Source organism: Penicillium antarcticum, assembly GCF_028974205.1.
Source record: "Penicillium antarcticum strain IBT 31339 chromosome Unknown utg000003l_segment0_segment0, whole genome shotgun sequence".
Taxonomy (NCBI): Eukaryota; Fungi; Ascomycota; class Eurotiomycetes; order Eurotiales; family Aspergillaceae; genus Penicillium; species Penicillium antarcticum.
The window spans coordinates 1,766,342-1,792,364 of NW_026695301.1; the positions used below are offsets into that span (position 1 = coordinate 1,766,342).

Below are 26,023 nucleotides of genomic sequence, written 5' to 3' on the forward strand. Positions count from 1 at the left end.
ATCTTTATGTTGACACCTTTAACTTTATCATCCAATTCACCATTTCTTGTGCCTTACTCAACATGGAGCCCCGAGAATCTCTGAATTCCTCAGTGCACCCTCCAACCAGGCTCGAATTAGCCTTAGCAGTGGCCGTTGTTAAACACAAACCGCCAGATCAAGGCGTTCAAGGCAAGCCAAGGACTGACTTCGTTCAAGCCAAGAAACTTGATTTAATTGTGATCCATCCTAGAACATATTGTGCACATCAGAGACTTTATCAAGAAGTCCAAAGAGCTGGGGCATGATGTTGTAACGGACAAGTTCTTTGACAGTGTTTCCTTCTGGCAACAAGCATACGAACAATCTGAAGCAGGACAGAGCAAGTTGCATGACCAGATCTATGAGCTTGAGCAGCGGAACAACCGTCTCATGGCAAAAATTCAAGCCAAAAATCCGGTAAATCAGAACGACGCCCCACAGACAAACAAGCGCACAACACCGCCTGGGAGGAATGTGAAGAACTCAAATAGGGTACAAAAACGGGCGAAGATACCACATCACATGCAGAGAATTGTTTCATTGATGAATGATGACTCAAGCGGAGAAGAATACGGTATGGAACTTGTCGTCTTTTCAGTCCTGGCGATGGCTAATCTCACGGCAGGTTTGTGTCTCAGCAGACAAATATATACCCTTCAAAAGGCTCTCCAGAGAAATCCAATGAGAGCGAGCTCTTTGGCCACTGCTGCGATTATTCTTTGCAAGTCTGCAGAACAGATGCTCATCTGTGCTGTGCAGAGACGGAGCATGTCCACCCAGCCAATTCCGCCCAATGCCAAACAAGATACAGACATCAATGATGTCTTTAATGGAGTCAAAATTGCTTTTCACCTTGTTCATCGAGGCTTGCATAAATTATCGAGAAAGGAAGATGAGAAGCAGCATCGAGGTCAGATCACTTACTATCTGGTTGGACTGTTCGAATCAACCATGACTGCCTTCACTCAACACTGCACTGCCATTTCCAAACAGAAATCTACCACAGAGACCGCAAATGATTCAGTTGACGGATCAGCAGCTCAGCCACAGCAAAATATCAATAAGAGGAACCCGCATACAGAGGACGAAATAGCCACTTGCCTCGCAGACCTGCTCTGCACAGTAGCCCTATCTCTCGACATATCCCGCACTGAAGATCAACAAGTAATGGAAGGATTCCTATCCCTTGTCCTTGATAGGGTGGGAAAAATGCTAGCTTTATATGTCTTCCACGACCTCCGATTACCAATGAGCATTAGTCCAAGAATGACGTTCCCAGGAGGATTGGAAGCAATGGCAGACGAAAATCTCACGCCGAATGATGCGCAACTGGAAGCAAAGTTTCTGATTCGCCTTTTGGGAAGAATGATGGATTCCGGATCTGCGAAGTCGATTTCCGATGCACAGGCTACACGCAGCTTTGTCCAAAACGCAAGGACCCGTGTTCAGAACACCCTCCTTCGTGCTGTCTTTGGACATGATGACAAGCTGTTTCGGGATGGCCTCCAACGTCCGAAGACTCCGCCTTCTCAAGCAATTGATGCTAACGAGACCAACCAAGAGGGATTCGCGGATTGGTTTACCCAGGAATTATGGCGGGTGGTGGGTTGGGATGTGCTGAGGAGTGCATTCGCTTTGAATTAAACCACTCTGTTTGTGCCGGTGATCCTTTTGTCATGTTCAATGAGAATATTTGTCCCGCTCTACCATTTTGCAAGTTTGATACACCAAAATATTGGTAACACGGTATTGACAAAATTGGTATGTTATAAAGCTGACAATTTACTATATATACTTATTCAAGACTGAGAATGCGAGCAGCATTACCACCCAGAACAGCGGCCACAGTCTCGTTTTCGTCCTTGAAAGTCTCCTCAATAGCTTTGTAATTGGTCGTGACACTAAGCCAGTCTTTCTCTCCCTCGGTCAAAGGCGGGAAGAATGGATGATCAGTACCTGAGAGACAAAGTCAGCTTAATGCGATATCCAAAAACCCCAATGAAGCACGTACCAAACATAAGACGATCAGTAGCTCCACCGACAGTAACAGCAGCCTTCAGCCCAGCAACCCCATAAACAACCGCATCAAGGAAGATATTTGTCTTCAAAATCTCCCAGATACTCCTCTGCGGCCCAGGGACATTGCCACCATTTTTAACGAAATTACGCTCATGCATGATGCAGCTCTCAATGCGACCAGCCAGGAAAGGCAGCGTACCACCCGAATGAGCAAGCAGTAGCTGCAGTCGTGGGAACTTATCAAAGACGCGCGAAAGCAACATGCGCGTAACAGCAATAGTAGTCTCAAGCGGGAAGCCCAGAGCAAGAGGAAGCACATGACCATACCGAGCAGTAACCTCAGCACCGCCAAAAGCCTCATTAGGAAGACCGTAATGAGGATGCAAAAAGAGCAAGAGCTGAGTTTCCTCAAGGGCAGCCCAAACAGGTCCCAACTTCTCATCATCAAGACCATTTCCCAACCCCGAAGTCCCCATAATGACACCGCGGACATGAGGCAGACTTCTCAGCCGCTTAATCTCCTCAACAATGATATCAGGACTCGGCGCACTCAACGGCAAAACAGCAAACGCAAAAAGAGACGACCGACCCTTAAGCGGGAGCTTCTGATCAGGGTTTCCGGATAGATTGACACTCGCACAGGTTTCTTCCAGATCGTCATTGATGCGCCGGGCCCATTCTTGAGCTTCGGAGGGGTCGAGGAAATCGAGCCATGGGTTCGCGAGCGAGATCACGCTGCTGTCTATGCCGTGCTGTTGCATGAAGGTTAGTTTGACGTTTATGTCGGAGTAGGATGAGTCGACTGGGCGGCCGCGTTGGTCAATAGGGATTGCTGGGTCGTCGTCTGAGGAGAGGATTATTAGGCGTGGTTCGCCTTGCTCTGGGTCGTGGATGTATGGGACTGTTTTACGTGCGCGGAGCATCGCCATGTATGAGGGTGGGTAGACATGGGTGTGGATATCTACTACGAGAGGTTTGGACATTGTGAGATATGTCAAGGGTGATGTTATAGAGGGCGGCTGGGAATGGGAGGTGGGAGGTGGGAGGTGGGAGATGGGAGTTAACAGATTGTTATGTAGAACCAAGTGAGGGGACAAAGATAACAAAGTCATGCGGGGATGTCCCCCGATGTTACCTCTTTATCCCTGCAGTTTGCATTGCTGGCATTCAAATAGTTATCCTTTATTGTATGGTTATTGTATGGCATTTCAGCATACTAGATCCGCTGATATTTCAGGTGTCAGCGTGTGCATTGTTGCTATGTACATTGCCTCCAGTGAAGTACCCAATCTGACCCACTGGGATCCCCAGATATCACCAATACCAAGTGCTATAAGTAAATCCAGTGCATCGATGGATTCTAATACACTTCAACTGCAGATATCCATCTCATTGATTCATGAATTGCATCACTGTTCGCCGCTGAAAAGTACCATCAGCCTCACCACCCAGACAGACGCCAAGAAAAGTGAACCCCACCTAACATACCTTCAATCCTAATCAGCAGATATTAGCTTAAAGGTTGGATCCAGCCAGAGTGACAGGCTTCTTGTTGGTGAAGTTGGAAATGTCACCAAAGACCTTGGCGCTACCCTCATCCTTCAGAGCAGTCTTCAAGGCCTCCTCACTCTCCCACTCAAGAGTAGCCATAATTAAGTACTCGGAGCGCGAGCCATCAAGGGCAGTGGGGAACTTGGTGACCTTCCAGCTGTGGAGGCCATATTTCTTCCAGGTAGCCTCAACGAGGGGCATGTGGGTCTTCATGTAGTAAGACTCATCGAACTGGATGTCCGACTCGTTGGGGTACATGACAATGGCGGTGTAAGGCATGTTGAAGGAGATTCAAGAGATTGATAATATCAGGATAAGTAAAGAGAGGAAGAGATGAAGTTATGTTGACCGAGGTTGTTCCAGTGACGGCTTATTAATGTTCCAGTGGGGCGATCCCGAGTGTCCCACCCTCTATCAAGTGTGACCCTCTTGACCCTCACGAAATGGTAGTCAGAACGTTGAGATGCAATGTTGATTGAATGCAACACTCCCACAAGGCTCGCATATTAGTACTGAAAGTGGGTCAGATTAACACTAGATCCAAGTCCAACTTCCACTTCTCCCACTTCTCCCACTTCTCGCACTTCTCCCACTTCTCACCTCTGCATCTCACCATGGCTGGCATTTTAGGTCCCCGGGCCCTCTTTTGGGCCTCAATCGTCCTTGCTATAGGCGTGATCTACAGAACATACATCCACAACATCATCTTCCTGACTATCGGCGTAGGCCGAGTGATCCAGCCAATCGAGGACTTCCCATGGACCTGCACTCGCGTCCAGCACTCCCTTCTCGAGGGCTGTGAGGATCTGTGGCTTGATGAGCAGGACCGAAAGCTTTATGCGGCATGTAATAGCCTGGACTCTCGCAAGGGCTGGTCCCCTGGAGGCGACCGTTATAACATCTCCGCGAGATCCCGCACGGATCACATCGCAGTTATTGATGTTGACCAGCCTGGCTCAGATGGGTTGTACGGTCTGCGCCAGCTCAAAATAGGTGGTTATCACGAGGATCTTGATTTACATGGGTTCGACGTGCGCAACATTGACGGCCGGCTTCGATTCTGGTTGATAAATCACAGACCCCCGGTTGACCCTGTCACGGGGAAGTTCCTTGATGCTCCGGCCGTTGGGGCAAACTCTACTGTTGAGATCTTTGATTTGGACCCGACATTGGAGACACTTGAGCATGTGAAGACTGTGATCAGCGATGCGATTATTACACCCAATGGTGTGGCCGTGGAAGAGGATGGTCTGGGATTCGTGATTACGAATGACCACGATACCAAGACTGGTACATTCCGTGGCCTGGAAATATTTTTTGGAGGTGGAAGTCTCGCTTATTGTCGATTCGACACGGGCAAATGCCACATCGCCGCCGACAAGGTTTTCTCCATGGCGAATGGAATAGCTCACGACAAAAATGGTCGCTACTACGTGGCCCACTCTGTGACTGGCCTCATCACCGTCCATGAACTCATCAATGATGAACTGGTCCTAATTGAATCGATCAACACCGGGTATCCGATAGATAATTTGTCGCTTGATATAGATGGTAACCTCATTGCAGCTGCGTTCCCTGACTCAATTGCCTTTGTGAAGTCTACCATGGACCCGTACAATGTCGTTGCACCTGCCACGATCCTTTCGATAAATGACATTGCCAATCAGCTGAAAAAACTCGGAAAGAATGTCAAGGTATCGAAATTGGTGGAGGACAGAGATGCCAAGAGTCTTCCCAGCTCGACAGTTGCTGTACATGATGTGAAAGGCCACAAGTTGTTCTTGGCCGGTATTTTTTCTCCATTCATCACAATATGTGAGCAGCGTAACTGAATATGCCTGCCTGCTACGTACATTAAAGATATGTCGATACAAGCAACACCGTTGTGCATGACTTGAGAGGTTTTCTCAATTCAAATTTCTCTACTCTGATGAATACGTCACATTGTAGTAAATAGTAAATATCTCCACTCTTTCTTTCTATTAATAATAGCAGCACGTCAATCCATACTCCCATCTCAATCTTAACGTTCAAGTTGGACTTGGCAGTCACATTGAAGTCTTAACATGCTGATTGCTGCAATTCGTCTCCCAATAGGTAACTTCGGTTGTGGTTCTCGCCGGGGTCGTCGAATACTTCATATTGGGCAGTCATTTCGAGTTTGCATTTGTACTTCCCCACCCATTTGTTATGCGTGTTGTAGAAAATCCAGCCATTTCATTTCCAATTTAGTTGTCATCATCATGGCCTTGAACTGCTGGCCATCGAGAATAGACCATGTAGCACTATATCCGAGTCGCCGGTAGTTGAGAGTGCCGGAGAAAAGAAAGAGAGATCTTTTAGAGAAGCAAGAACTATTGTAATAACATGAATTACCCGCAGCACGCCAAAAGATACAAATACTCGAGCAATAATATGAGTCGGTGCCATGCTCGTCTTCATCTACTGAAATATCGTTTCAAGATATTTCTTTTGTCAAGATCTAAGCAGCCCGCAGACCAATCTTGCCTCGTCAATTATCGAACTAGCCCTTCAAGCAACGATGATACTCATGATAGGTTGAGCCAACCGCTCAATTGCCCCGCGGAAAGGTCTACTTTACTCTCAGTATCAACACTCAATCCTAGCATAGATATAACGATGATGATTTTACTAAGTTCTCATCTTATCAGATCTGACAAAATTCTATGCTTTTAAGCTCATTGCTTAGCTCTACTGCAGTATAACTACTCACGTCTACAGTGAGGATAATCTAAAAATACAGTAAGAACAATCTGAGAGTGCAGTAAGAAGAGATTGATATCCTACACGGCATTCAATTGAGGAACTAAGCACCCTCAGGTGCACAAAGACAAAGAGACGGGAGATGCCTTGACCAGGCTACTCCACAAAATTCCGGTCCGATATTCTCCAGCGCGGAGCTGGGAGAATGCTGGACCACACAAAGGCCAGCTGAAACAAATCCTGCCACACATTTGGCTGCTCTGCACCTAGAGCATGGTCCCTGCCAAGCGGCCCCTTGGTGAGCCCGAAGGCCAGCAGCCGCTCGTGGTCCCAGAAGTCAAAACCGAACTGGGAGAAGAACTCAAGATCTTCCTCCCCTATCTCCTGGATATTCCCCTGCAGACTCGCCAGGATGCTCCAGCCAGGCGGGACGCCATTAACCATTGCCATGTCGCCGGACACGAACCCACCAGGGGCGGCCGGCGTTAGAGGGCAGCAGGGCATCGACGAAGGGGAGCAACAGAGGAGTGACTGGAGGCAGTTTCGGCTGAGAGGGACACCGGGGTTGCAGGCTTTGGCCCAGGTAAGGAAGGCCTTCATTTGATAGACCTCGGACCAGAACATCCTGCTTCGCTGGTCGTGCACAAGGCGGCCGTAGTGGAAGGACTTGCACCAGTAGTCTTCGACATTGTCTGTTTTGAGGAGGGTATCGTCTGCGTGGGACTTCATTATGAGGAGCCCGTATTCAACGGCATCCTTGAGGTCCCAGAAGAGGAAGAAGCGCAGGGTGGTCTGCAGCAGTCGTTGCTCCTCCCAGTAAGTTGGAGGGCCAAGGTTGACCGGGGTAAGAGGAGTACCAGCGGGGCGTGCAGCAAAGCTGAGGTCCATAGTGGCAGACTCGTCTGGCTTCAGCTGTCTCAGCGGCAAAGACATGCATCGAGTCATGCAGTCATGAAAGCAGCCATGAGAGATTTGCTGAGCTTGAGCAGACAAGTGGAGGAGTTGGTAGATGACAATTGGCGGAATTGAGTTATGAAGAGGCTGGGAGGCAAAGCAGCTTCGGACTGTTGACCAGCGATGCTGAGTAGCGTTGAATGACAACGCAGCCATTGAAAAGGTATTTGCCAGAGCCGGAATGACATTTTGGTAGTAACGGGGCAGTAGGTTGTTATCATCAAGGCCTGAGAAAGTGCGCCAGGAGATTAGAGCAAACAGCCGCAGTAGAATTTTATTCTCGGGATGAAGGCCTCCTTCGGCGACTGGACGGTTGATGTTGTTCTCGATGATCTCGACAAGGTTAGGAATCTGAGATAAAACGATACTCTTGGAACTCTCGCTTGCTTCAAGGAGACGGAAGATAGAAGGAAGATCGGGAAGGTTGCAAATAATGATCCCCAGGGCCATCCATGGAAGACGGCCGAAGTTATCTCTTGGGGCTGCCATGGTCACGTGGTTGATGTAGATCGTCCGCGGCGGAGCGGAGTGTGGCGGTGCAGACAAAAGCGAAGACTAGACGTGGCGCGGGAATAATATGGCGCAACTGTCCAATGAGCGTCGGGATACGGATGGAGTGGGGATGGTGGGGCACTAAGTGGTGTGTGGCGCAGGAGAGAGAGGGCGGTATGACTGTGGCAGAACCCCTTATCTCTCTCATCGTTCTCTGCGACTATCATCCTTATCAGGCAGATGACCTGACCACCTTTCCCCTCCTTTTTCCCTTTTAGAGGTGATTTTGGGGGATTGTACTAGTTGAATTTCTTTCTACTCACCAAAAACATCAGCTACATCCACTATGGCCTCTACAATCCAAGAAATCCACCCAGCATCTACCGCTGTGAACCAGGATGATCTCATGATTCCAGTAAGCACTGTAGGACTCTATGGTCCAAGCTGCATTTAACGTATATAATCCTAGTTGATTGATCTCGGTCCGTTTTTCACGGGTACACCTTCCGACAAGCATGCTGTCGCCCTTTCTATAACTGAAGCTTTCAAGACATCTGGGTTTCTCTACCTCAAATCCCATGGCATTCCGCCTTCCGTGGTATCCCGGGTGTTTGCTTCCTCTGCACGCTTCTTTGCCCGACCTCAGAGCGAGAAAGATGATCTGGGTTGGACAACCCCACAATCGAACCGTGGTTACGTTGCTATCGGACGGGAGAAGTTGACCACAGTCGATGAGACCAATGGTGTCAATGATCTACGTGCATCCGCCCCAGATATCAAAGAGACTATGGAAATTGGTCGCGAAGGAGTGGCAGGGCTTCCCAATCGCTGGCCTGACCATCTGGATGATGAAGGGAAGGGGTTTAAAGAGACTATGCAGAGCTTCTTTCAGATGTGCAAGTCTCTGCATACTCAAATTATGCGTGCCATTGCATTGGGAATGAATCTGCCAGAGCATTTCTTCGACGACTACGTCAATGAAGGCGATAATAATCTCCGTCTACTTCACTATCCTGCCGTTAGCAAGGAGGTCTTCAACAAGAATCCTAACCAGGTTCGGGCTGGCGAGCACAGCGACTACGGCTCAGTTACCCTGTTATTCCAGGACCAGCATGGCGGACTCCAAGTGAGAAGCCCGAAAGGGACCTTTGTGGATGCGACTCCCATTCCCGATACTATTGTCGTCAATGCCGGTGATCTGCTAGCTCGTTGGTCCAATGATACTATTAAAAGCACCCGTCATCGGGTAATCCAGCCGCCTGCGCCACTCAATGAAGACTCCACAGAGAATACCTCGGGAGACTACCCTGCTCGATACAGCATCGCCTATTTCTGCAATCCCAATAGCGCCAAACTCATTGAAGCCCTGCCAGGAACTTTCGGTGAAGAGGTTGATGTGGCCAAGAAGTATGCGGATATAACTGCGGGTGACTACTTGGTCCAGCGATTGACAGCGACTTATTAATGAGCGATTATTTACGATCTTCTCACGCCACGATACGATCTTTACCTACATAGCCGCCAATGCCTTTACGTTGCTGTTTTCATCTTATCTATTTACCGACAAATTAATGCATCCAATATTTGAATTCTAACAATCCATTTCTATCCTATTAGACCTCAGGACATGTACAAAAATCGGTACAATCTCGACCGATAGACCCACTCAGTAGGAAGCCGGCACGACAGAAACCCGGCCACCATCGGTAACCAGGATATTACCATTAATATAACCACCGGAGCTACTAGCCAACCAAACAATCAACCCACCCATATCCTCCTCACTACCACCTCTCGTAGCAGGAATCATCTCACGCGGGAACGAACCATCCTCAATAGCCTGACCAGAGATTCCATTATCCTGGAAAACATGGTTCGCCATATCGGAGTAATAAAGACCAGGCGAGATACCATTAACCCGAATGCTGTAATAAGCAAACGAAGTAGAAAGCATCTTCACCAACTGGGTAGTCGCAGACTTGGATGCATTGTAGGCAAAGCTGAATGGCACCTTGCGTGCATAACCGGCAATAGAGCTGGTGATGATCACCTGCGCAGTTGGTGCTCCCACAACGCCAGCCTGAGGGGCTGGTCGTCGGTTGTTGGCTGCCTCGAGGAGGGGTAGGAATGCTAGTACAGTGTAGTAAGACCCCGTTACATTGACGTTCAGCACTTTGTTGAATTCGTTCATTGGAACGCTGAAGAGCTCGTCACGGACTTGGGAGAGAGGTGGGAGGGAGCCGTCTGCTGCGGGCTGTGGGGGTTTCATGAGGGGTCCCATAACACCGCTGTTTGCGATAAGGAGGTCGACATGGGTGGTTTGGGCTGCGACTGCTCTGTAGGCCTCCTCGAGCGATTCTTTCGAGGTGATGTCACATTTAATTGGGATCACGGTGCCATTGATGGTTTGCGAGATTGTTTCTTGGAGGGCATCTTCGCGTCGGCCCAGAATGAAGATCTTGGAGACTTCATTGGCGTCGAGAGCTTTTGTCATGATGCGACCGAGACCTGCATTGGGATTGTGAGCTTCATTTTCGTTGTTGCATAGCTTGAATATGCGGTCAAAGGTTGTTCTTACCACTACCGCCTCCGGTAATCACAACTACCCGATCTTTGACCGAGAAGAGGTTTGATGCTTTGAGGTGAGACATGATGAATGTTTGAAGGTGATTGAGGATGCAATATTAGGCGAAAGAGAGGAAGGGAAAGAGCAGTCCTTAAATATTGGATTACAAACAACTCCCCGATAGCGTCATTCCCCCCACTTGGATCGGCGGACTGCCGAACTACCGAGGGGATGAACTATACTTCATCGCACAACATCACAGACTCCTTTATTACATGTTCAAGGCTTGAATGATGTATATCTGTTCTATATACAATTGACAGCTTATTCCAAGGCAAAACCATGCTGGATTACTTCACTCGCACAGATGTCCGACTATTATCATTCCATCCTATAGAACTTGGAAAGATTACAATGCATACCAACAAATCACAAATACCCCGAAGTTCGAACCGATGCTTTGATATCCATGCTCTAAGATAAGGTCCAGCCTGTTGGTTAGTGCGTTCCTAGCGAAGACTAATCTAATATGGTGCGCCGTATTATATTCCATATCATCAGCGACAATCCCTTTGAACATCATTTTATCTCGGCTTTCGTAGTTAATAAAGCTTATAAAAGTTCCGCAACTATGAGTCCTACTATGCTGCCCCATTCTAAGCCCAGGTTCATGGACATAGTACGTACAGTCTGTCTCAACCCTTTTATTCATCTGAACTACTAATTATATGACATCAATCAAGCACTTGCTTCACGCTACAGATTCTAAGTCAGTTTGTCATGATTCCAAATTTCCAGGTAGCGTCATGGTCACCATAGGGCCCAATGAAATCTCCACACGGAACGGCTCTTCTCTCTCGGCATGTGTTGGGCATTAGCCCCGTTGATTACACTCGCCGTAAGTCCCATAAAAGTACATCACGTCGTCGATAAGGTGCGATATCCTTTTGCTTTAAAGCGAGGGATCTTCTTCAATGGATTGGGTGAGCTTAAATATTGAAAAGAAGGATATCGGTGGGTGCGAGCGTAGATCCCCAGGCAAATATGCGCCTATACGGTAACCCTAGCGATTCTCCAGTGGGAAACGACGACGCTAAACAAGGTCCCAAATTCAGCAATACAGAAGCTACCGTCTAGACCTACTCATCTCTCAAGCCATGCGTTCTGTTCAAAGAAGTATATGAATCAAGCTTCTTGATTTCTGCTTTCGGCCAATTCCAGGTTTAAACAGTCGAAAGGTCTCCAGTGCTATTCCTTGATATTGAAGATCGCAGATCCGTCACTTTTCGATGGTCAGAATAGCACCGAAGGCGCCAAAGTGCCCAGGACACCCGATACTATTCGTTCGATGTAAGAGAAAGGTTTATTTCATTTTTGATCGACTGGGCGATGTTCCTACAACAGTGACCAATCTTCGTCTTGATATCGTGAGATAGATGTATACTAAACGCTGGGTTTGGATGGCGATGCGAAGTACACGATAAGTCAGATCTAAGCTCTGCTGCTAAAGTATGTACTCAGGTGCGCCTTCTTCCTTATCCGTTAGTTGTATATACTCGCCAGGGCTTGAACAGCAATGCGAAGGGTCGTGAAATTGGATGATGTTTTAAAGTAGCCTTTTCATTTCACGTTGTGATGTAATGAACTTTGATGAAATTATGCCATTCCATTGGATCAGTCTGAATGTATGAACCTTGAGCATGTGAATTAATATAGGTACTCAGCATGGCAAGTCTGGCCTATATTTTTATACATCGGCTTTTTTATTTGGCATGTTATTCAATCTAAGTTTTGTGAATACTGGGACAAATGTCATTGTTTGATGCTATCCGAGATCTCCGGGGTTATCTCTGGGATTAGATATTCACGGGAATGGTCTTGTTAGTACCTGGGGGGAAAAGCCTTAATCCACGTCATTGTTGCCATCCTGAGCCATACTTCAGTGGACTCATCCACTTGGCTACCACGAAACAACCAATTACGCCGAGAATGGCTGCTCCGTCATCTAATTCAATGGAAAGCTTGGTGGGTGTTTATCATTTTCATTCGACCGGAATACACGCCGTTGGGCAAGGAATTTTCGCGTGCCTTGGGCCTGGCCCATCCATGTAGTATAGCTTTGCAGAGTCTTCGCTTTAGAACCCAGGAGACGGTACCACATCAGGATAACCTGGCAAATAGCTTATTGCGTCAACTGAACTTGTGTTTCCGAATACTGACGACTATCGGTTTGTTCTAAACGTATATGTACCAACATTCACCCCCGCGCATATCCGGGAATTCAAGGGAAGCGAATACTCTGCCTCACACTTGGTTCTGCTTTTGAAATATAACAGAGCAAGTCTTGAGATCAGCTATTATGATCTTCAAAATTATGTTTTTGCTAGCCCTAATGGGGTTTCTCCCGTTTGTGGCTGCATCTCCAAAGAAGCATCATAACCAGGATGGGGACAAACACTCAGAAATATCTTCTGCCTCTACACACTCGTCGCCTTTATCGTCAGTGTCAGCACCGCCACTTCGAAGTTATCACACTTCGAATCCACACACGCCGTTTATTGGAATACCCAGTACCACTGGTGCTCTGACTGCTTCTTCAATTGGAACTGGAATATCGAGTGGTGGTGTAATTCCTGGAGCAACAAACCATCCAGCCGATGGGACGCTGCACCATCCCGAGCCAGCTCCATATGATCCAGCAGGTGGTGTGGGCACAAACGGAAGCACACCATTTTATAATACGAAGAGCGATTTCGACTACGAGTCCTTGGTAGGTGAATCCCTACCCTCAACACATTTGCTGATACTAACAAATCTTAATAAATAGACACTGGCTCTGTATCAAGAATGGACTGAGCTCGACCTTTTCCGAGATGCCCTTCGCCGCTTCTCCAAGGAAGACTTCAAATCTGCCGGTCTTACCGATACAGATCGCGAGCTGATTGCTTTCATGGCGCAGCAGGAAATCGGGCATGCAACTATGCTCAGCAATATCCTAGGAGCCCATGCACCACAACAATGCTCCTATGTCTACCCTTACACCAATGTCAACGAATTCATTGACTTCGCTCAAAAGCTCACACGTTTTGGAGAAGCTGGAGTCTATGGGTTCTTGGCTCATCTTGACTCGCGCGAGGCTGCTACATTGCTCACTCAGTCTATCACCACTGAAGCACGACAGCAGTTGATCTTCCGCCAATTTGAGGGACTTTTTCCTATGGTCGAATGGTTTGAAGTCGGTATACCACAGTCTTGGGCTTGGACGCTGTTGGCGCCTTTCATCAGCTCCTGTCCCGAGAACCAAACTCGGTTGGTATGGCAGAACTTCCCGGCGCTGACGATCGTCAATCAACCCAATCCATATATTGTGGGTAATTCCTCCTCTGGGTTGAATGAAACGGCCGGGTTTAATCAGACTTCTGGCACCGGTCACAATCCAAACTTGAATACCACATCTGGCATGAGCCACATCCGTGAGCCAGAAAGCAGCCATACCAAGCCGCAGAAAGGTTCTGGAAAGCACAAATTTCCTAGTTCGGGCAACTCCTCCACCTTCAACTCAGAATGTGGCGTCTCTGTTAGCAAGCTTCGACCAAAACCGCTCTCATTCCCTGGTCGCAAGGTGGTGTTGCAATGGGATACCCCTGGCAAGCATATTGGTCCCAATAATAGCTACGTGACAACCAAGCAAGCTGGCTTGGCAAAATATGTTGTCTGGGTTTCTCAGCTCAACATCACTTATACGCCTTTGCATCCCGACAACACTTCCAACAACACCCGAGGTTGGACTTCTCAGCCTGGTTTGGAAACATACCAAGGTGATCCTGCTTTTAACGGAACCTTGTTTATTGCAATCACCGATAGTGATCCTTATCTGAGCCCGTTTAACTTGAGTTTGATTAATAGCCATGTCGTTGCCGGCCCTGCTTTGTACCAGGCTGGTTAAGAGTGATGTGATTTGTGTGTAACTTGGTGGATGTGCGAGAAGATTTCACCTTTCCAATTTTCCGATAGATTTCAGATTTCAGACAATCTCAAAAATTGCACGTAAACGCAATGGATTCGAAGTGGTTTGGTTGTACTGTAGTTGTGCTTTACATGTAGCTGTCAACGGGAGACCCACCTTAAATCCGGGCTATCGCCGAGACCACCTCTTTTTCTCCACGTCAATGTTTACGAGCTTTTCGCAACCAACGCGCCACACATACCCCATCCTCCCACAATGGAAGCAAGGAATCGTAAGCAGCGTCGCACAGCTGCCTCATCGTCTAAGAAAGACCAGCCTGAGATTACCTACGCGCAACCCTCACGAAACGATCCAACCAAAAACAAAGCGACCGTCGAGAAAACCCTATATGACATCATTGCAGAGCGACAGAATGGCCTCAATTCATCGGCCCCCTCATCAAAAATACCAGAAGGAGCCAAAATCATCCCGGAGTCCGTCGGAACGCGCTTCGTGACAGTCGATGAAGCGGGAAACCTTGTCGACACAGACGGCGACATCAGCAACCATCTATCTGCCAATGGACCCCCAAAGAAAGGCCGCAAAGCCGCAGCTGGCACTGAGAAGATCACCGAGGAAGACGAATCCGAAGTTGTAATCGACAAGCCGCTCCCTCCATTCCTCGACACAATCCTTCTCTCTCTCCCGCTCACAACACTCCACCTCACGCTCGGCTACCTCGCAGCCCACCAATACGCTGAAAGCATCGACCTACCCAAACTCTTCAAAGATTCTGTCACAACTGCTTTTCCTCTCCTCACTTTGTTCGTTCACCTCGCGCATGGCCACATCATTTCTTTCAAATCAAAGTCAAGCTCCAAGACACAGTCCGAGCCAACTCTGTTTCCATTGACAAGTGACAAACTTAAGTTTTCATTCTTCTGGAAATTGTTGTTCCCGCCTGCGCTAAGGACTTTTGTTTTCCTTCCCGTGGCTCTTTTGCTAGGCGCACATCTCATTGCGATCACAAATGGGGAACCATATTATGCTGTTATGAAGAAAGCACCTGCTGTTGGCACTATTTGGATCTGGTCAATTCTGGAGTTGTCATTTGGAGCTGCTTTTCTTGGTGCATTAGGGCCGTTGGTTTGGGGAGTCTGGTGGATGGGGTATGGCATTTTCTAAAATCGTGCTCGCATATAATTTCAGTCTGTGGGCGTAAATGATACTTATTGTGAATTCAAAGATCAAAGATACAAGAGATACAAACTAACAAAAGCATCAATGTATATCATTGGCAAGGGACGACGAGATTTAAACGTGTTAGATGGGGGAAGAAGCGAAAGGAAGGAAAGTGGACTGGGGAGGGGGGACAACAGCTATGTTATGGGCAAGTAGAGGGACGGAAGGTTCTAGCTTCTAAGGAGAGATAAGGCCCTATTGGCTGTGGTCGAGTTGGCGGTTTTGAAGAACAAATATAGGACTTCCATTGGGAGTTTTCCACGCACCATATGTGACAAGCCCCTTTACCACACACCTTTAGCTTGTACTTTACTATATTTTATTACATGCCAGTGGATTCTATCAGCAGGTTTGACTGAGCCATTTTCATGCGGGCAGTCCGATCTTAAGGAGAGAACCCCAGAAAATAGCCTCACTTCCCTCTTTGTTTCTTCTTTCTCTTCTTCCTCAGACTTAGTATCGCGCGTTCAAATGCACTTATTTTACGATAAACAAGCCTTCATCACACTCTTTATTAGATAGTCTGTCCCCGCACAGGGGTCTAGAACAAAGTTCTTCATGCAGATCATGGAATACAATTTTGAATTTAGCTGTAAGGAAGGAAGCGGGAAACATTTCAATCGCAACCTTCTTCGATCACTATTAATCAGCTGACTTCTATCTAGCACTAGTTAAATCCACCTCCAGCGTCAGAGGTGGATTGAAACATCAATAGATTATTGCAGAACAAATCTCGCCGCAGCCTCATGGATCTCTTCCTGCTCCTTCGGCCATCCAAGCACAGTCCCTGCAACATAAACATCATGCGGTACATCTGGGACTTCGAAATGTTCAACCAGATTTCCCGGGACAGCGCTCATTGCGTTGGCAAACCCACGAACACTATCACAGAGGACCTCCGCGCCTCCCGCCTGAATGAAAATTGGAACCGGGGTTGCAAATGGGTGCAGCGCCGGAGAGATATACGGATCATCCAGGCGCACGGTCTCAGGAGGGGCAATAGCCCTTGCACCCCATGCCATCATAGGCGCCTCGACGTAGTCGGTATTTATATTCCTATTTGCGCCGACGGCCTCAGGATCACCTTCAAAGCAATACTCGACCGATGGCGAAAATAGAAGACATGCCTTTGGAGGTGGAAATTCAGCGAGTTCATGGTCCTGTACCTCTTTGATGGAGGTAAGATAGCGCAGAAGTGCTACTGCAATAGTCGAGCCTGTGGAGTCGCCTGCGAGGACGATGCGCGATGGGGAGATTCCCATTTCTTTGGTGAGGTAGATGTATGCTGTTATCGCATCTTGCATGGCCCCGGGATACGGCGTTGGGTTACTGCCACCGGCGAGACGGTACTGCAGCCAAAAAGAGCGAGTATTGTCACCCAGCTTGTTGTTCAACAAGGTTGCTGTGGGCTCCGAGTCCTCTGGTCGTCCAGTCAACCACAGGAGCGAGCCAGAATGAAAGGACAAAACCACTAGACCTTGCTCTTCCAGTAGCGACTGCTTCGATGGTAGTTTCGGATACCAAGTACCGCCGACCGTCTCTGGCTTGATAGTATCACTCGTGAAGTCATCGCAATACGCGGAGGCTGGTGCTGGGCCGATGGTCACCCAGCGATCACCAAGTTTGCCTGGTTCTAAGCTCAAAGATTGCGTGAAACCGATCTCAGTGATAATATGAAAGCCTCTCCTAAAAAGCCGTGTCATGCACGCCTGACGGTAGGTCCACGTTGGACTCTGGCGCGAATAGCTCGGGATGTAGTATATGCTGTAGAAAAAAGCCTCCAAAAAGCCTCGAAAGATAGCTATGATGATCCAGATGGCGCACCCTGGTTGTCGAGTCCGCCAGCCGTTGGGTATTGAATCGTCATCTGCCAATGATCGCGCCATGTCAGCGACTAGTGTGACGTCTTGCATAAGAAGTTTAGGGTTGAGATGTCAAACAGAAATTACCAAGAGTGCAAAGCCTTTACTGGCTTTTATCAGAGGGAAAAGAGTGGGGGCGGGCCTAGAATAACTTCTCGCAAAGCAAGCCAAAAGAAGCAACCTTGAAGTTGATAGATGCGCTAGCGTCGGGAATTTAGCAGCCGTGCCACGCCCCTCTAGGACGCCGCCTAGAGGGGGCGTGCACGGCTAACACCTTACCTATCCTGAATGATTCAGCGCGTGCTTAGATCCTTTAATACTGTCGTTGTATGTAAAGCGGACGTAAGTGTCCGTACGGGCTATACAACTAGCCACCGCGAACTGGCAGGATCGCTCAACTCGATCCACCTACCATTTTGAACCACCCACTATACCACTAAAACGCAGTGAAAAACGTCAAAAATCACCAGGGCGAGAGGGCGGGTCCTACTAGCCATCAAACCGATCAAAATGGTGAGGTGCGCTCTCAACGCCAAGCTGCGGTATTTCGAATCCCGAGGGCTACGCTTCGCGACCGGCTGAATGACTGCGTTTACCAAGACAATACGCGCGCCAACAGCCATAAATTAACACGGGAAGAGAATGATTCGCTTACGCAGTAAATGGCCAATATTCTCCTCGCAGCGCGTGGTTCTACACTATCTTCTATAGTCGGCAAAAATTGGCCATCAAGCTTCGTTAACCGCCGGTCAGAGCTTCGTACGCAATTCTCGAGACGCTATGATTATCAACGCGCCCAAAATGAAGATCCGAAGGCCTTACGTGCATGGTTTGCGACTGTACAACATATTATCGACGAAAACAGTATCCAACCGGAGGTATGAGAGGCATTGCGATTGGAACGGGGAAGTGACTCTGGCTCCAGGAACGCTCTTGTGGAGGAAGATAGGGGCGGATTACTTGATATTTACTCTTCTTCGTATAAGAAACCACGTACTGAAGAGGGGAACACGATGGGAACCCGACCCTGCCTGCCTGTCTGCGAACTAGGTCGGCCACTAGGGGTAGTAGGAGTATAAGAGAGGAGAACACATAGAGGTGGTAGTGAAGAAGAGGGTGTGTCTGTGTCTCTATCCTGCTAGTAGGAAGTCTTATATACCACAAAAGCCTGAGTCATCCGATACACCGCTAATTCATGAATCATGTAGTAAGTAATACCCTCACTACAATATATTGTTACGGACCTCCCAGGCACCAATCGATTATAGGGCCGCAACTTATTGATGGGCAACCATGAATCAACCGATTCATCTATTATCAGAATCATGTGTCGATCAGACCAAGCACTCAGGGTGATCAGCCAAGATAGCGCTAGTTCCAGCCGCCTTTTTACTACCGCACCGAGATTACATACGGGTTGATATCTGGGATAGTTGTGAGAGTAAGGATGAAATCAATGAGATGGGATCTCCGTTATTGTTACCGATACATCTGCTTGAATTTCGAGAAACAAGTGGATTCTGGCATTTCTTGCCATATGTTTCTCAACTTTTTGGGAATCTCTCCATTGAGACATTGACATAGATACAGAAAAAAGAAGTAGTGACACTGTGAATTTGTTCACTGTATATCTTGAATTCCACAATACTTACTCTCTGCTTTGTAATGACTCACCAAGTAATAAAGACTTCACCGATAAGTCCACATGATAGGCGGAATCTCCGGTCTATACCCAAACGCCGGATCAAGTAACCTCCATGAAAAAGTTCGAGGAGTACGTAAGGAATGACAACAATTCATTCCTCCAAACTCAAACCCCGAACCCATAAAAGGTCAAAAAATGGAAATGGAAACCGAAACCCTGTCTCAATTCCAGAATCCCTCCATCCAACTCCTGACGTGAACAGCATATCAAAATCCCGACAGAACGGTCAACCCGTCATTCCCTCCCTACCAGCAATGTTGAACTCCTTCCAAAGTGAAAAGTGAGACAAGAACATTCGGCCCGATGTAACCAACAAGCCAAAGGCCGAAGAGAACGACGGGCCGACACATCATTCGAACCATGGGAACATCCAAGCCAGCCTAGATCCAATAAATGCTTATGCATAAGTAAATTAAGTGCACGGGCAGACCCAGGAAATGCAAACTGCAGAATTGCGGTATGGAAATTAAGTTTGCGTTAATCGATCATCGTACCCGAGCGCGGAACACGGGATGTGGGTGGAACACGGCACACAGATCAGGAATCCAAGGGACGACCGATGACTTAGATTGTACATTTGACGTTCTACATGGAGCATGCAACATGCACCGTAACTATATTCCCACCCCTTGCTGACACTATACTTGCTACACGGCCCTAACTCGGCGAAACCAAACTCCGTGCAGGATGGAGATACAGATCACTAGTTCTGTTTCAGCCACTATGCTGCAGGCTACAGCCTACACTAGCCAACCTAGCGAGCCTGTATATGGCGGTCATACGGCGTAAGGGCTGAAAAAAATCTCGCCACACATTTCTTTTTCGCCAATAAGTTATTTATTTAATCGGTAGTGTGCTGGGCATGCGCCTGCATTTCGGATGTCAGCCGACCCGGGATCGAGCGCGGATCGGGTATCTCGCATTGAATATCGAATTTCGTATCCGGTAGCACGGATCGGGGTTCGTAGATCGGAGCTAGCCTTGACTTGGCTGGTCACACGATCTTTAACGGTCGGGCTTTGCTCATACCTGTCTGTTGGGATGCTGTAGGGTAGGACCCAGGGCGGGACTATTGATGATGTTTGACCCCACTGAGACTAAGAGTGAGGGTAAGGCAAGGCCCGGTTCTATTGTCGTGGTTTACTTGGTACTTTTGTTTAGAGGCAACGGTGGTCTAGTCTGGGTCTCTCTACCTTGGATGGGAATCATTGTATAGCAATGCAGTATTTGATTGAGAGCAAGTAAAAATGTGATGCGGGGTTCTCGCCTGTGAATGGTAATACCAGAAATCAAAACAGCGTCATACATGTTTAAAAGTGGTGAGTCGTAAGAAAAACCAGGCGGAATCGAAAACCAAACCCTTCCGTGAATACAACCAAAAAAATCAATCAAACAGACAAGCCAGTCCCTGTGTTAAACGCCTGGTTCCTTCTCCATAGCCATTGTACTCCGCAGATGTTGTTGCAAATGTGATTTTGCTTTTATTTTTTTGCCTAGCTTTGCTCTCGTTAGACAGCGACTCGGCCTTCAGGTGCCACGCCGACAGGTGACATGTCAGCTCCGGCATGGGGTACCCGGGCACCCTCACCCTCGAACTGGGATAGCAGCGATGTAACCATCTCCCGGTAAGAGTTCATCTTGGACAGCTTGAAGCGCTGGATCTTGCCGCTAGCCGTACGCGGGATGTCCTCAACGAAGATAACGCCACCGTCTAGGGCCTTGTATCTGGCCAGGTGGTGACGCGCGTGGTTGTAGACTTCTTCGCCGGTGAGACGGCTGACGGCTGGGTCGCGAGAGCGAACCACGAATGCGCGTGGGACCTCGCCGAGACCATCCTTGTTCACTCCGATCACGGCTGCGTCGGTGATACCAGGGTGTTGGAGAAGAACTGCTTCGAGTTCCGCTGGTGCAACTTGCCATCTTTGGACGGGGTTAGTGTACCGAACTGTACGTGGGGATATGCTGTGGTGTCACTTACCCTCGCACTTTGATTAGCTCCTTGGTTCGACCGACAATGTAGTATTGGCTCTGCTTTGAGTAGGCAATATCGCCGGTGCGGAACCATCCATGAGGCTCCAGGGCATCGGTACGGCCCTTGTATCCTGTCAGAAGACTGGGACCCCGAACGTACAGCTCACCAGGCTGGCCATCGCCTTGCACGAGCTTGCCATCTTGGTCGACTAAACGAATCTCATACCCCGGGGTAGGAGTGCCGATACTGCCCGGGTCGCCAGACTGGCCATATCGAGTCTGGAAGGTGACGCCGACTTCGGTCATTCCCCAAATCTGACAAGCATACGCCATAGGATTGAGGTGACCGCGGAACTGTTGCATGGAGGCTGCATCAATAGGCGCGCCTGCAACGCCAATATAGCGGATGGATGAGAGGTAGTCTGCGATCTGCAAGGGGGATTGGTTAAGGGAGTGGATGATAGCGGGGACCAGGTACGTCTCGGAGATTTGATAGCGATGCACGGTGGTCAGGAACTCTTGAACTTCAAAGCGTGGTAGCACAAAGAGTGGGTGGCCATAGCGGACAGGGAAGAGATGCGTCCATAATGCGCCAAACAGGTGAAACATAGGGAGCGACATCAAGCGGCTGACGGGATGTGGTACGTCGTAGTAAATAGAACGATGCTGTGAGACGATCGCATGGTGGGATAGGATGGCAGCTTTGGGAAGGCCGCCTGTGCCACTTGTCGAGAACATGGCTGCAGGCGTGGTTCGTGCAACCACGGGGTCATTGAACATACGCCAGTCGCTTTCCCCATAACAGAGCAGATTGGCGAAGTTGGAGTGACGGGCGTCTGCACCGTTCAATGAGAAGTACCGGGAATACCCCAGTTCCTGCCACAGGAACAGCTGTGCACAGTGATCAATGGCAAACTCATCGACCAGACAAACCTGGCCTGGGTGAATGCCCCGACCAGCTGAGACGTCGAGCACGGATGAGAGAGCATCGCGCGTTGTGAGGATCAACTTGGGTTCCACGAGGGAGATGATATGGTCGAGTTCCTGGGGTTGGCTGCGGGGGTTCGAGCCCATGTAGACACCGCCTGCACCGATAATGCCGAAGAACAGGGCGGGATATAAAATCTATAACCGGCTGGAGTCAGTCTCTTTCTCCGAGTATACTTGAGGATCCACTCACGCTGTTGCCCAGATGCAGCAACACACAATCTCCTGGCTGCACATTATGCACTTTCAAACCAGCAATCAGAGTTCGGACCAGTTGTCGAAATTGAGCGGCCGTAAATGACCGCGAGGGATCCTCTGCATCGATAAACAATGGCTGATTGGTATTATAGGGTTTGGGACCTCCAAAGGTGAAGGTCAACAAGTCGGTGTAAACATCAGACCCCATATCGAGAGAAGAGACAACCATTGTGAAGAAGAAGGGCAAGTATGACTATCTACAACTCCGGGGCCCCCATGATTATATGTAACTCCCACCTTGATTTGAGATCTCATAGCTGATTTGGAATACATTGATTAGGTAAGGTTGCGCTAGTGTGGTGATTTCCACTTGCGTCAGTTGCTCTCGCATGTTTTTGCCCTTGGGAATCCTTTGCATCCTAATTAATCGTAAACTCAATAAAGAAAATAGAAAGCAAAATAGATGAACAAAAGTACAAAACAGCCCTTTCCGTGAACAGGATGACTATGTCATGAACACAAGCCCCACCGAACAGGTAACTAAATTAGTGAGGTCCACTACAGATATTCCAAATTCAATAATTGCCATTTCAGCCCCTACTGAGCCACACACGCTCGGTTCACCTCCCTTGATACCTTGCGTTAGATATGTTATGCATAGCTTATTTTCATTTTCAATGCATTTTGCCCATGTTCATGTACTCCGTGAATACGTTATTGATTCAATTTCATCCATCACCCACGAGCTGCGCCCTTGCGGAACAGGGGAAAAAAAGATAGCCGTAAGCCGGTCTTCGGCCGGAACGGCCCTACGGCCCATGTACCAGAGAAACCAACCGTACTTTGTACACGGGCCACTCCAGTCATCTCAGCCTAACATCGAAGGGGGAACCCCTCCCACGGTAGTGTAAAATGGGCCCTCAATGCCCAATCTGCAATAAGACGATCCCTTCGTGCGGAGCCGACGTTCCCACACAATCGATCCAGATCGACTAACGAAACCGGGCGCTAATCCCACTCAGATATGGAGCACACCCGTGCATCCATGATCCATTTGCTCTAAGACCTAGGCGCTAGGTAGGGATCCATGCATCGCGGTGGAGGGGTGGACAGAAAAGAATTGGAGAATACCGTCATATTCAGCTGCATGATCGACTGGAAAAAGAAACGAACGGTCGATCGAATATCCATTCCCATCTCGCCTGTTCGGCTGGGTGCATACTGCCCTAATGGGTTTCTGGGATGCCGCCACCACCCATAAACCCACATTGGCATTGTTTGGAGGCGCCGTAAACGCTCGCCCAGTGGAAGGAGAGCTAGGCTCGGTCATCGGGTATCATCATCCCTAGAGCAGGATCGTCACTTTTATTGACGCGTTGTCGGTGTAGCTGAGGTCAGGTGCTATAGCCGATCTTCTCCGACTAGCCTTGCCACTTTTGTTGAAAGCCAGGAAGCTGATCCTGGTGCTGTCGGGTCGCAGTTCTGGCTCGTGATAGGCGATGGTTGACTGAGTCGTATCTCGCTTGGGCAAACCCCGAAGTATTGGTGAGGAGATAGACACCCTGATTGGGTTACATCCTGTTTTCCATGAACGCTTTTTTTTCCACATCGCCCTTTCCGATGTATCCCGTCTCCGGGTTTCCGGTAGGGAGTGTCCACTCTCAGACACTATCATGGATATTTGACAGATTCTGTCGTGGCACCATTGGAGCCATCCCTCGGTTCGCTCAAGCCGTAAGGGAGTGGGATGGCGTTGAGAGCTCATTGGCAAGGATGAGCTCACTAGTCTCAACTTTGAAGTCTGGACCAGTGTGATAGTGTCATACACCTAGACAGGAATCAATAATGCATTCCTCAACCCTGGAAAAAAAAGAAAAGTAAAAGGCAAAAAAGGGAATCAAGGGAAAAGTTAGGGCTTCGCCGTTCGCAGAGCTTCCCGAAAGGGAAATAGTAAGGTTCAATTGGGAATGGGAAGGGAGGAAAAGGGCGCATGAGGGGAACAGATGTGAGCTGAGCCCTGGAGCGTTAGCATCATCACTTCAAAAATGGAGGGTCTGCCTTGGTTGGGTTGTCAACTCTGTCTTCACATTCTTCTTCCCTTGTAAGCTCGACTTGGTTCGATATCCTAGTCACCTTTCCAACTCTATATGCCAGCCCACCAAAGCCCATAATCATGTCAGAGAAAGGCCCTATATCCATTACCATGCCTCCAGCGGCCATGATAGGAGGCTCAGCCTCCTCGAGCGAGGTCACTCTCACAGAAGAGAAGCCAATCGAAAAGTACCAGTCCCGAGAGATTGGTTCAAGCGAAACAACCAGGCCAAATGACATGGACCTCGAGGCACAAGCCGGCCAACTGAAGCCCAAGTTGTTTGCCTCGACGCGCTATGCCATTCTCACCTTGTACCGACGCTTGTTCACGCTAGTCTTCCTAGCCAACGTCGCCGTTTTCGTGGCTGTGATGGCAACAGAACAAAAGTTGTTAGCGCTGATTAATGCCACCGCCGCCAACCTGCTCGCTTGCGGTCTGGCCAGGCAGCCACTGGTCGTGAATGCCATCTTCATAGTCGTGTGCTCGATGCCGAGGTCAGCACCGATGCCGCTGCGCAAGCTAGCAGCCAAGGTATACCACTATGGCGGCGTCCACAGCGGGTGCGGAGTAGCTTCGCTCGTCTGGTACTTGGGATTCGTCGGCGTCATGTCCCACCAGTACTGGGCAACCCCAAGTTTGGCGATGATCCGTCTTTCCGCCGCGCCAGTCACGCTAGCGTACATCATCCTGGTGCTGCTGGTAGCGATAATTGTGGTGGCACACCCCACGTTCCGCATGAAATGGCACGACTATTTTGAACTCACCCACCGTTTTTCGGGGTGGCTGATCGTAGCCCTGTTCCTGGCCCTGCTGATGGTCTTCGCCCACGAAGCCAGCCAATCCCTGCACCAACCAATAGGCAAGTTCCTCATCAACCTGCCAGCATTCTGGTTCCTCGCCTTCACCGTCTGCTCCATCGTCCAGCCCTGGCTCTTCCTCCGCAAGGTCGCGGTCAAGGCCGAACCCCTCTCAACCCATGCCACCCGCCTGCACTTCGAGCACACAACAACATCCTTCGGAAAGGGCATCCAGCTAGCCAAGCACCCCCTCCGTGATTGGCATGGCTTCGCCACGTTCCCAGACACACCAGCCGGAACAACCGACGGCCCAGCCAGCTTCTCATGCCTAGTCTCAAAAGCAGGCGACTGGACCAGCGACACAATCAACAGCCCACCAACGCACCTCTGGAAACGAGGCGTGCTGATAAACGGTTTCGCATATGCAATGCGCGTATTTAGCCGCGTCGTCGTTGTAACAACAGGCTCAGGCATAGGCCCTTGTCTCTCCTTCCTGGGCGACGAGAACCGGCCCGCCCTCCGCGTCCTCTGGCAGACTCGTGCGCCGCTCAAGACATACGGCGAGGGCGTGATGGAGATGGTGCATCGCATGGATTGTGATCCTGTCATTATGGATACGAACCAGTGTGGCCGGGTCGACATGGTCCCCGTTATCTTGCAACAGATTAGGCAATTTGATGCAGAGGCAGTGTGCGTGATCAGTAACCCTGTGCTGACGGGGCGAATTGTGTATGAGCTTGAAGCACGAGGAATCCCAGCGTTTGGGCCGATTTTCGATTCTTGATCTGCTTATCTTTGCCTTGCACTTGCAATTGCGATATTGTCTGTATGTGCGTTTCTTCTTTGGTTCTTTTCTTCGTTGCATTTCACGCAACATTGTCAGATATCCCTGGATC

At 49.0% G+C, this 26,023-nt stretch overlaps 12 protein-coding genes across 12 annotated transcripts; 6 read left to right on the forward strand and 6 right to left on the reverse strand.

Moving 5' to 3' along the window:
* Positions 1–62: 62 nt before the first annotated feature.
* Positions 63–1,665, forward strand: N7508_003369 (uncharacterized protein; the record flags this gene model as incomplete). The annotated part of the gene is made up of 2 exons (XM_058461435.1): positions 63–171; positions 233–1,665. 2 exons carry the CDS (start codon positions 63–65, stop codon positions 1,663–1,665), a joined length of 1,542 nt encoding a protein of 513 aa, XP_058322012.1.
* A 151-nt stretch (positions 1,666–1,816) lies between these two features.
* On the reverse strand, positions 1,817–3,023 carry N7508_003370 (amidohydrolase family protein; the record flags this gene model as incomplete). The annotated part of the gene is made up of 2 exons (XM_058461436.1): positions 1,817–1,977; positions 2,033–3,023. The coding sequence occupies 2 exons, from the start codon at positions 3,021–3,023 to the stop codon at positions 1,817–1,819; spliced, it is 1,152 nt and encodes a 383-aa protein (XP_058322013.1).
* A 532-nt stretch (positions 3,024–3,555) lies between these two features.
* Positions 3,556–3,870, reverse strand: N7508_003371 (uncharacterized protein; the record flags this gene model as incomplete). Its single annotated transcript, XM_058461437.1, has 1 exon — positions 3,556–3,870. One exon carries the CDS (start codon positions 3,868–3,870, stop codon positions 3,556–3,558), a length of 315 nt encoding a protein of 104 aa, XP_058322014.1.
* Positions 3,871–4,205: 335 nt separating this feature from the next.
* N7508_003372 (uncharacterized protein) lies at positions 4,206–5,423 on the forward strand (the record flags this gene model as incomplete). The annotated part of the gene is made up of 1 exon (XM_058461438.1): positions 4,206–5,423. One exon carries the CDS (start codon positions 4,206–4,208, stop codon positions 5,421–5,423), a length of 1,218 nt encoding a protein of 405 aa, XP_058322015.1.
* A 1,048-nt stretch (positions 5,424–6,471) lies between these two features.
* On the reverse strand, positions 6,472–7,758 carry N7508_003373 (uncharacterized protein; the record flags this gene model as incomplete). Its single annotated transcript, XM_058461439.1, has 1 exon — positions 6,472–7,758. One exon carries the CDS (start codon positions 7,756–7,758, stop codon positions 6,472–6,474), a length of 1,287 nt encoding a protein of 428 aa, XP_058322016.1.
* Positions 7,759–8,107: 349 nt separating this feature from the next.
* Positions 8,108–9,226, forward strand: N7508_003374 (isopenicillin N synthase family dioxygenase; the record flags this gene model as incomplete). Its single annotated transcript, XM_058461440.1, has 2 exons — positions 8,108–8,176; positions 8,231–9,226. 2 exons carry the CDS (start codon positions 8,108–8,110, stop codon positions 9,224–9,226), a joined length of 1,065 nt encoding a protein of 354 aa, XP_058322017.1.
* A 201-nt stretch (positions 9,227–9,427) lies between these two features.
* N7508_003375 (SDR family NAD(P)-dependent oxidoreductase) lies at positions 9,428–10,412 on the reverse strand (the record flags this gene model as incomplete). The annotated part of the gene is made up of 2 exons (XM_058461441.1): positions 9,428–10,287; positions 10,340–10,412. The coding sequence occupies 2 exons, from the start codon at positions 10,410–10,412 to the stop codon at positions 9,428–9,430; spliced, it is 933 nt and encodes a 310-aa protein (XP_058322018.1).
* Positions 10,413–12,686: 2,274 nt separating this feature from the next.
* Positions 12,687–14,273, forward strand: N7508_003376 (ferritin-like domain-containing protein; the record flags this gene model as incomplete). The annotated part of the gene is made up of 2 exons (XM_058461442.1): positions 12,687–13,097; positions 13,155–14,273. 2 exons carry the CDS (start codon positions 12,687–12,689, stop codon positions 14,271–14,273), a joined length of 1,530 nt encoding a protein of 509 aa, XP_058322019.1.
* Positions 14,274–14,549: 276 nt separating this feature from the next.
* Positions 14,550–15,458, forward strand: N7508_003377 (uncharacterized protein; the record flags this gene model as incomplete). The annotated part of the gene is made up of 1 exon (XM_058461443.1): positions 14,550–15,458. The coding sequence occupies one exon, from the start codon at positions 14,550–14,552 to the stop codon at positions 15,456–15,458; it is 909 nt and encodes a 302-aa protein (XP_058322020.1).
* A 773-nt stretch (positions 15,459–16,231) lies between these two features.
* N7508_003378 (Alpha/beta hydrolase fold-3) lies at positions 16,232–17,401 on the reverse strand (the record flags this gene model as incomplete). Its single annotated transcript, XM_058461444.1, has 1 exon — positions 16,232–17,401. The coding sequence occupies one exon, from the start codon at positions 17,399–17,401 to the stop codon at positions 16,232–16,234; it is 1,170 nt and encodes a 389-aa protein (XP_058322021.1).
* A 3,189-nt stretch (positions 17,402–20,590) lies between these two features.
* On the reverse strand, positions 20,591–22,467 carry afeA (adenylate-forming enzyme AfeA; the record flags this gene model as incomplete). Its single annotated transcript, XM_058461445.1, has 3 exons — positions 20,591–21,002; positions 21,061–22,178; positions 22,234–22,467. The coding sequence occupies 3 exons, from the start codon at positions 22,465–22,467 to the stop codon at positions 20,591–20,593; spliced, it is 1,764 nt and encodes a 587-aa protein (XP_058322022.1).
* Positions 22,468–24,441: 1,974 nt separating this feature from the next.
* Positions 24,442–25,911, forward strand: N7508_003380 (integral membrane protein TmpA; the record flags this gene model as incomplete). Its single annotated transcript, XM_058461446.1, has 1 exon — positions 24,442–25,911. One exon carries the CDS (start codon positions 24,442–24,444, stop codon positions 25,909–25,911), a length of 1,470 nt encoding a protein of 489 aa, XP_058322023.1.
* Positions 25,912–26,023: the final 112 nt, after the last annotated feature.